The following is a 10,438-nucleotide window of genomic DNA, read 5'->3' as shown; positions in this document are numbered from 1 at the left end:
GAATCCAAAGTACATAGAGAGACCAATGTGTGCAGTTCTTACGTGATTGCTGCAACCCTTGAAAAACTTGATTCCTGTAAGATTTTGTCATTTCCTTAGCTCTATTCTTTTCACTATCAACATTCAAAAATAGATGCTTTGACAAACGACCTCTAGAAGACTCATATTTTAGCAATACACTCGTCATCATGATTTTTTAGTGGCTATTCAAAGTGCCTATTCAAAAAATGAATGGGATCCTCTACAAAGTTGTACATGGGCCAAAGAATACCGACATACAACCTTGCTTATGCTTTTCAATCAGATTGATATCCTATATCTGTTTACAAGAAGCCTCAACATATCTCATTAAATATATACAACCATCAACATATCATGATCAAATAGTTTTGTCATCAACCTCTTCTCTCTCCCATCAAGATATTATATGGGTGAGTAACCAAGGGCCTGTAGCATAAATAGGCCAGAGTTGCTATACAGCAAAGAGTAGGCACATACTAGTCAAGAACTGAGATAAACCTCATTTTATCACAATCAACAAGAAAATCATCACAGCTAGGGTGCACCATCTTCATCAATCATAAGAAGTATCTATGCAAAATAGATATTAAGGTCTTGCAACAAATCTGCATCATGATTTGTAGTTCCTTCAATGCTATACATGTGCCTACCCAAAGATTTTTGAAGAGGAATGGCAAATAGATGAAGATACTTTTAATTCCATTAAGCTAAATGATTCAAATGATTAGAAGGATACATTCTATAAAATAGCTAAAGATAGAATAGAAAAAACTGGTAAGCGGCTAGCACTTATTTAGGCAACAAGCTTGACAAAAGAACAAACTCGCAACCTCATTCTACCACCACCATACAAACTTCCCAATTTTCCACACTTACCACACCTTTTGACACTCCACCCACACATGCACCCATAAAGGCATTGAAAGTGTAGGTAGGAGTCTCTAGGCATGCTCAAATCCATAAAGCATAAACTTCCAAAGATTCCCACACCAGAGCAGCCCATGGCCGAAGAAGTAACTACACAAAAGAGCAACGAAGACGTCCCCATAGGAGATAAGGACTAGGAACAAAATCCCTACCCATGTTCTCATTTCATTAGAAAACTAGCATAAGGGCTATGCTCCATAAGAATGCTCAAATATGTCACAACCCTCACCAAGCTTGAAGGCAACTTGACAAAGTTCTTAGATACAACAATAATGTATGTCTTAGAAGTCCAAACCCTCATGAAGTTATTGAAGAGAGATTTAAAGGCTAGAAAAGAAAGGATCCTTGGAAAACACGAATGGAATTAAACAACTTCACCTTGGACTAGACACCACAAAGTAGATATGGGTCTAGAACCCTCATGGAAATTTCAATATTTTATGTAGCAAGCATGTTGGATATAATATAGTTATACAACGGCTCCCATATGAGTAGAACAATTATATATGCTAATACTATCCCACTGTTAAATACAATTTCCATATGAGTATATGACCATGCTATAATGATGGACCCATAAACGTTTTAGAAAATTACAAAAAGAAGGTCCCAATGTTAAATATAACTTCCTAGTTTTGAAGCCAACAAGCCCATTATAGCCTTGGCATGGTGATAAAATAGAGATATTCAACAACTAGTATGAAAATGTTTCACTTCTATCAATGGTAACCACCATGCATTTCCCCAAGTTATTGATCATTTTGATTATGATTGCCCTAAAAAGAGAAGTATACATAAAACATATGCTCTATATTGGTTTTTAACATCAATAAGGGTCCAAGTTTGAATTAGATGGTGTAGGCATACTACAAGCTCAAGAATCTCCATGCCCACCATATTCCAACTTCTGAATATATTCACTACAACTGATTTTGGCAATCCCACTATATATATGGTATAATAAGTCACAAGCTCTTGGCTTGGAACATGGTTATCAACCGAATGAAGGACCACAACTTTCTAGAAGGTGATAGATCCAAGGGACTAGATTAGATAGTTGGTTTACACATTAATTACAAGGAACAAAGTTGTTGTTCCCCAACTAGTTGTTGACTAAGAAGAAACCTTGAGGCCACATCAGCTTTAGAGAGTGAGAATAAAGGTTAAGTTAGTCAAGATTTATTGTTAAACCTCCCTTCAAAAGGTACATGACTAAAAGCCAATTTGATGCATTTTTGGCTCATTTTACATTTGTAAAAATGGTCTTGAGCTTCCATGATCATGTGTCTTGTGTTTCCTCCATCCTTGTTACTACCATGCCTAAGTTACTTTCCCTATTCTTACACTCACAATCTACATAACCATCACCCACTCTACTTTCCCTCTCTTTCTCCTCTATCCCTTCTTCTCTTGTAGAGCAATGATGATGATGCATACCAATAACTATAGTATGACACTATAGTTGGTTTCATAAATGTTTGCTTTCAAAGAACGTGAGATAAATGTTTTCTTTCAAAGAATGTGAGGTGAAGGTGAGTTCTTAACTGTTGATGATACCGCAAGCTTCTCAAGATGAGTTGAGCAAGATAAATCCTCTAAATAGACACTGATACATGGGCAACATAGTAAGGAGGCATTTATTGCACTTGACATCACATTCGATGCTTGTTATGGTGCATGTCTAAAATGGTCCTGCAATTGGCTACACCCAATTCTAGGATGGCCACACTATGTGGGCATGTGTGCACTGTGAGACTATGTAGCACCATGTGTGCTCGACCAATTCCCTTTCTGGATGCATCAATTTTATGAGCAAAAACGTATGAGCAGGTTTATCCGAGCGTGTTTTTCAAGAGATTTAAAATATTGTATTTCTTTAGGAAACATGGTTTTTACACTTTTATTTTCACTAGAACTAGATCCCTTTATCATAAAAACATACAGTACCCCTATTATTACCTTAAAAATTTGTTGAAAAACAATTCCTTTAAGAAACATCCCTCATAATCACTCTCAATGTAATAATATTATACATATATAATTACTTATTAAACGCATTTATATTAAAATGAAAAGAGCTTTCTAGTATTTTAATAGCATAAATAACAAGATATTTATGGATATGTTTCTAAAGAAGTTTAAATTACTATAAATAAGTGTTAACTTGTGCTTATATGTCACTCTCATAAAATATATGTAATATTTAATACTTTATATGCAAGATTTTTCAAAATATAACCCCATAGATGTGCTCCAAAGGGGTTTGTCGATCAATTTGAGTGGCGGAATGAATATATTTGGACATTGGATGTGAAAGTTATGCCACTTTTTAAAGTGGTCCATGGTTGTTTTGCCAACGAAACTACCTTGGAAGACCTACTTCAAAGGGGTTTCACTGGCGAAACTACCTTGATGGCTTAATTCAATGAGGTTTCTTTAGATAAACCCTTTCATAGGCTAGGTTGAGAGAGGGTTTTCAATGTCACCCCCTGTTAAGAAAATGTTATAAGAAGGATCATAAGGGAACTTTCATCGAGAAGTCTACTCTACATGTGGGTTTCCTAAAAAGCCATCCCATTATGTTACTCACCATTCCCAAAGATTCATGTAAAGATTTGTGTATAAAATAGGCATTGCTATAATACTTTGCATATTTCTAAGTGAATCTAGGTTTTGTTCTGACCTATTTTTGCCATATTTTTACATAGTTGCAAGCTTTTTTTTTCCTTCCCTCCAAAAATGCTCGTCCCCACCATTTCTTAACATTATGTAATGGAGGTCTTCATGGTGCCATGTGTCTATGTGTGCGTGGTGCAAAAAACATTATGGTTAATAGTTAGTAGAATATTAGGACTATAGGTTGAAAACACGGACCTTCTAATGTGATAATTTTTATGCAATTAAAAATACCTAGCAAGCATAAGTTAACGTGCGCCTAGTAATGAATTTGAAATCTCAATTACAAATTTGATTTTCGCCCCTAATGACAAACCCATAAGATAGTTTTACAATTTATGCAATTAAAGCATAAGTTAGCGTAAGCCTGGTGATGAATTTAAAATCTTAATTACAAATTTGATTTTCACCCCTAATGATAAATCCATAAAATAGTTTTACAATATCTACACCAAATAGTGCAATAATCCACACAATCCATGATGGAACAGCTAAGAACTAGAAAGCATACAAAATTTGATGCTCATTTGAAGATAACTATATTGGCTTCAACATCCATACACAATACAAATCAAAATATAATGCTGAATAATTTCAAATCAAGTATTTGGCATTTATATATCTAATATGCATAACAATTTTCATCAGAGCTTTTTAGTGCAGGTGTATGCCAATGACATATAAAAATTACAAGGACTTCCATCATGGGAAAAAGCTCACACAAAGGATATGATAAGGAGTTTAACAACTCACACTTCTCATCTACAACTCAATGAACTTTCTAATATCACAGATTAGAAGAGTGACTCGAGTTAACCACATGCCATGGATTTAATACATAATGATTACTATAAATCCTAGCTCATGAGGTGCATAGAGATGAGATATGTTTGCAAAGGGGCTGTGTGTTAGCTCAATAGCTAGGGAGCTAGTTTATGAAATAGAATTTGCACACCGTATTGAGGTTGTAAGGTGAAAACAGTGGTGGGGGCATGTATATAGGTAGGGGAAATATGAAATATAAACCGCTGGAGAATGATGGCGAGAACCAATTTAGCCTCCAAGAGAGCAAAGTTTTGGCCAATGCAAGCGCGAGGGCCCATGCCAAATGGCATGAAGGCATTGGGATTTTTTGTTGCTTTGGCAATGCCATCAACAAAACGTTGTGGATTAAATTCATGAGCATCATGGCCCCAGTATTTAGGATCATGATGGAAGGCAAGGATGGGCAATATGGCAATTGATCCTTGCGGTATCACCAAATCATCGCCCAATCTCATGTCAATGGGTGCCTCCCTTCTTAGCATTGTTACTGCCGGATAAAGTCTGAGTGCTTCATAGAGTATCATCCCAACCTATAGCAACCGAATACAAGGCAACAAAATCCATGTGAGTATTCATAGGCTTCTATTAAAACTCGAGGGGTGCACGACTAAGAAACCTAATGGTATCACGTGCATGCAAGGGATAGTTAAAGACTCCTCACTGAAAATTTCTCTCCCAATAAAACCCCGTTTCATTACTTATGGACTAACAAGGGATCTTTCATAAGTGTTATTATAATTGTGTTAAATTTTAATTAAAAGTTGAATTAAAAAACCCCTAAATTGATAAACTAAAATGAAGTGAGCCAAGGTTTAGCCTAGAACTTACAATTCTTAGATTGTTGAGTGAATCGGGAGAGGGAGGATCCTTGCCGCACACATCTAGGACCTCTGCTCTGGCTCGCTCTTGCCATTCCGGATGTACACCAAGCAGCAAGGCCGTCCACGTTAGTAATGTGGATGTCGTCTCGTGTCCCGCAAAAAAGAAAGTCTTGCACTCGCTCACAATTTCATCAATCCCCATGCTCAAATTCGTTTGGCTCCCTCTCAATTCTTTCTTGTTTGCACACATCATCAATCCCAGTAAATCGTTCCCGTAAAAACCAGCACCCTTCACTTTCTCCGACTCCATGCGACTGTAGATCATGTGACGTAGCAGTTTCTGGATTTGCTGTTCAAGCTTCCAACAGTAGCGATTGGTACGCGTGGGTAACCATCTGTTTAAATTATGTGGGAAAACATGCAGCAACAAGACGAGTGATCTTAGCGTGGTTGCCGATCATCCACTAGTGGAATGAAATTCTGTGCGCAAGTATTTGCACTGAACTTACCTTGATCCTGGGATGTATACCTTACGGATAGCTTTTGCAAAGATAATCTGTTGTTCATGCTGTATCTCAAACACCCGCTTCCCCTCTGCAAAGCTGCTGCCAAAGGCCGTGTGTGCAATAATGTCTGCAGTAAGGTTTCTGAACTCTTCGTGTACATCGATTTCCTTCTGTCCTGAAGCCACTTGGTCGATCTTTTCTGCCCACTCGTCTAGCAGAGAGGCCGTGCATGCTACTATAGTTGGGGTCATCAACTGCGTTGAAAAAAACGGGCCATTTGGGGATGAATCTTTCCACTCATTCAGATACATAAGCGTTAAATTTCACTGCTCAAGAAACCCTTAAGGACAGCAAGGAAGATTCGTCCATCGATGATCGGAGACAGTCACATGTACAAAGTTACACACCTTCAGCTTCTCAATGAAGAAGGCTGGGCTTACTATTCGCCGATGTTGAGCCCATTTCTCTCCCTCAAGAGCCACAAGCCCTCTGCCCATCAAGTCCTTGATATCAGGCCTTCTCCCTGGCTTCCTGAAGTGCCCAAATTTGTCGGAGAGAATCTGTCGACCGTGCTCAGGCTCCGCCACAAATACCCTGGCTTGAGGGCCGTACCAATAGAAAAACGGATTGCCTGCAGGGATGCGACAGGGTCATACTCCCAGTTCAATAATTAAACGAAAATAGCATCTGATGGGAGCGGGGCTGCTTACCGAATTTATGTGACCATGCGAAGTAATGTCCCAGAATTCGTGGCGCAATGTCGTGGGAGATGTGGGTCATGGGAGCTCTGCGGGCTTTGTCATCGAGAGCAACCATCTCAGCGGCGTTTCCATACAAGAAACGGTAAGGCAAACCCTTGAGACCTTGTGCTTCAAGAGCCCTTTTGGTTCGAAGGGGCTTCAACCACAGGGACAGAAAAAGGCTCCATACAGCCCTGTATATTAACGCCAGAATGGTGGCAACGATGAGGAGACTGGGAGAGCATTGGTGAACAAATGTAGAAATGGTGGCGGTGAGAGCCATAGCCAAAGACCTTGCAGCATGTGATCTCTCTCTCTCTCTCTCTCTCTCTCTCTCGCTCTCGCTCTCGCTGGCTCTGTCTAAATTGATTATCAACTCTAACGCAGCTTGTACGCAATATCTCTGTCTATGGTGACTATGAACTCTGTCGCAGCTTGTACGCAATCTCTCTCTCTCTCTCACTCCCACTCTCACTTTCACTGGCTGGCTCTGTCTATGTTGATTTATCAACCTCACTCTCAGATGTGTGCTTCATCCAGCATTGCTTTCCTGGCTATAAGGACGAAAATGTGGATAATTGCGATAGCGTCACGTCTGCGGTCATTTTGGGAAGCTTCGTCGGAAAATGTGGATAATTGCGGTCTGCGGTCATTTTGGGAAGCTTCCAGCATCATTTAGACACACATTCACACACCTTTCTTAATGCTTAATGGCTATTGGCCATTGTTAGTTGTTAGTGGTCCTAGTATCATGGTCGTTGTCTTTGGTCCATAGTTATGGTCATGGTTAATGTATAAGTCGTTGGATAGAGTTTGAGTGACATCATACCTTAGGTCATGGTCTTTGAGGTATTGATTATATCAATGGGCTAGTAGGTATGAATTCGAGACAATCAAGAAGAACTTATAGATCTTTGTTTCTCTTTGAGAGTGCACTTGGTAATGGAAACACAACTGATTTTAGTACTTATTTTGTGCCTTGCCTACTTGCTTTTCTACTTTCTTACCTAGATTTTTTTGGTCTCTTTGGGGATGATAAAAAAGATCAAGTTCATAGCAAAAAGTTTACTCTTCTTGAGAGTCTGGACCAACCATCCTTGAGAGACCGACCTTGCTTCCTACAAGGTTAAACTTTTGTTAACCAATTTGGTTCACACTATGCCTACTGCCCATAGTTGCAAAAAACACTTGTAAAACTTAAATTTGCAAAAAAGACATGTAATATCATTTATTAAACGAGCCACATTACTTGTTCCCTCTACTAGGACTAGTACAGAATGGAGCCACTAGGACACATCAGCTTAAGTGAGTGTAATTGAGCTTATGGAGAATTAGTGTTAGTGTGACAATTAGGGTTACATCTCCCTTCAAAAGGTCATGTACTGTTATAGATAAATTTGTCTAAGGAAAAATGCATAAATGTGTGTGTGTTTGTATGTGTGGCAATAGTATAATAAAATATGGTGTGCATAGGGCCTAGGGTTGAGGTAGCAGGGCATGACCATGTGCCACCCTTCCACGTAAGAGGACCCATAAGGTGTGATGTACATAGTCCATGGTAGTAATATTATAAAATGTAAGGTGGCATGGTTCCTCCATGTGCCACCCCTCCACCTAGGCGGTCCCACGCCTGCATTTAGTGAGATATGGCTTAAGGACAATGGGAGAAGTAATATAAAATAGGTGGAGATGGATATTATATTAGATTATTCCCTCCATGTGGGGGGGGTGTAGAAAGTCCAAGAATGCAAGTTAAATAATGGGAAAGTAGGATGAGGTGGGAAGATTCCTTGTGCCAACCCTCCACTTGTCCTCTTAGATGTTTGAACGTATTATAAAATTGGGAAGAGACCAAGGGAGTCTCAACACTTATTTCATTAATTTTGGACTCATATGTCTACTTTTGGACTATTCCTTAAAATCCTTCCCAAATGAAAAGTTTACTTTATGAAAATGTCATTCGAGAATCAAAAATTTACTTTCTGGCACTACCATTTCCACATAATACGTTTCAAAATATCTCTCTACAATGTTGTACTAATAATACAAAAACTACTATTAAATCCTAAATTTGTATTTCTTGTTTATAAGAATCGTATTCTTAAATTTAAAAATCCGAGTTATTAGTTTAAATCCATGAAAAACCATGCTATTGAGGATTCACAACATTTTAAAAATGTATACATAAGAGACCTGCAAGACTCTTTTTACTTTCAATGCAGAAAACTATAACACTTGAATATTCAAGAAATTAAAAGGTTTATATAGACATGAGACGTGATGGAAGCCTCTTTTGTACTCCAAAAAATAGCAATAGCTATGCTACCTCATAGTAGGGACCATCCAATGAGATTGAGTTATCATCCATACCATCATCAGTAACTTTTTGAATTCTCATATGCGCAAATGTCCAGTGTTCCACTTGTTCAAATCCCAAGACTTGACCTTCTGCTACATTCTTATTTGCAAATGATAACATTTGTAAAATATCTCCCACTCTAAAATCCAAAGATATGCACTTTGTATTCCTAATGACATGTGTTGGATAAGTCTCATCTCTGTCCCATGCAATAAATGCTTTGTTGGAAGTATTATAGGGCATAACATCTCCAAGGATTTCCATATCCCCACACTTCTGCTTTAGCTCAACATGTGTACTAAGAATCCTTGATACGATAACCGCCACCTTATCTTGGCCAAGTCTTCTAAAGTGACAAATAGAATTTGGATCACTTTCATGGATTGTAGCAAATGCAACTACTTCTCTTTTGCAACATAGAATCACCTCTATCCCCGGAATAAATTTTGTAGCCATCTCCTTTGTGAGTTTCCTTTGCAAACAAGCTATAACAACCATTATAAAGAACATTAGTCTCTTCTCAATAATCTACTTTATTAATTATTTAAAAATCTAGATCTTGTTTAAAAAATTAATCAAACCCTAAATCCTAACCCCCAATCCCCAAACCCTAATTCAGACCCTTGAAACCATAAACCCTAATTTTTGAACCCTAAACCCTAACTCCTAATTTCTAAACCCTAAATTCTATACCCTAATTCCTAAACCCTAACCCTTAAACCCTAAGCCCTAAATCCTAAACCCTAATCCCTAAACCTAAATCCTAAACCCCTAAATCCTAATCCGTAAACCTTAACCCCTAATCCCTAATCCCAAAATCCTAATCCCAAAACCCTAATTCCTAAACCCTAAACCCTAATACCTAAACCTAGATCCTAAATCCCTAAATCATAATCTGTAAACCCTAACCCCTAATCCCTAATCTCAAAACCCTAACCCCTAATTCATAAACCCTCAATCCTAATGCTAGACCTCTAACCCCTAAACCCTAAATCCTAAACCCTAAACCCTAACCTCAAAACCCTAAATCCTAACCTCAAAACCCTAAACCTAAACCCTAACCCCTAATTCCTAATCCTATGCCTCTAACCCCTAAACCTTAAACCCTAAACCTTAAATCCTACACCGTAAACCCTAACCTATAAACCCTAATCTCTAAACCCTAACCCATAAACCCTAATCCCTAATCCACGATCCCTAAACCCTAAGCCCTAACTCCTAATCCCTAAACAGTAAATGTTAATCTTGACTCTCTAAACCCTCAACCCTAACAAATAAAAACTAATCCCTAATCTCTAGACCCTAAACCCTAACTCCCAAACCCCAAACCCTAAACCCTAACCTCCAAACCCTAAATCCTAAACCCTACCCCCCAAACCCTCAATCAAAACCACCAAACCCTAAACCCTAACCCTAAACCCTGAACCCTAAACCCTAACCCCTAAACCCTAAACCCTACCCCCCAAACCCTAAATCCAAACCACCAAACCCTAAAACCCTAAACCCTAACTCACAAACCCTAAACCCTACCCCCCAAACCCTAAACCCTAAACCTTAAATCCT

The 10,438-nt window shown here is 38.5% G+C and overlaps 1 protein-coding gene across 1 annotated transcript; it reads right to left on the bottom strand.

Moving 5' to 3' along the window:
• Positions 1 to 4,511: 4,511 nt before the first annotated feature.
• On the bottom strand, positions 4,512 to 7,027 carry LOC147903751 (cytochrome P450 CYP72A616-like). The gene is made up of 5 exons (XM_087401031.1): positions 6,487 to 7,027; positions 6,184 to 6,407; positions 5,780 to 6,030; positions 5,278 to 5,665; positions 4,512 to 4,979 (listed from the first exon to the last, which is right to left on the bottom strand). Exons 1-5 carry the CDS (start codon positions 6,797 to 6,799, stop codon positions 4,545 to 4,547), a joined length of 1,611 nt encoding a protein of 536 aa, XP_087257157.1. The 5' UTR covers positions 6,800 to 7,027; the 3' UTR covers positions 4,512 to 4,544.
• Between the last annotated feature and the right edge of the window lie 3,411 nt (positions 7,028 to 10,438).

The sequence above is a fragment of the Dipteris shenzhenensis genome, chromosome 3 (genome assembly GCF_047967505.1).
Source record: "Dipteris shenzhenensis isolate YYH24624 ecotype China chromosome 3, Dip_SZ_1.0, whole genome shotgun sequence".
Classification (NCBI taxonomy): domain Eukaryota; kingdom Viridiplantae; phylum Streptophyta; class Polypodiopsida; order Gleicheniales; family Dipteridaceae; genus Dipteris; species Dipteris shenzhenensis.
This window is presented reverse-complemented; position numbering and strand designations above follow the sequence as displayed.

Excerpts from the sequence above, each read along its gene's own strand:
- LOC147903751 (XM_087401031.1), bottom strand. The coding sequence starts at position 6,799 with ATGGCTCTCACCGCCACCATTTCTACATTTGTTCACCAATGCTCTCCC. Across the intron at positions 6,408-6,486 it reads CGCATGGTCACATAAATTCG|GCAATCCGTTTTTCTATTGG; the intron begins GTAAGCAGCCCC and ends GCATCCCTGCAG. Across the intron at positions 6,031-6,183 it reads TCTTCATTGAGAAGCTGAAG|TTGATGACCCCAACTATAGT; the intron begins GTGTGTAACTTT and ends TTTTCAACGCAG.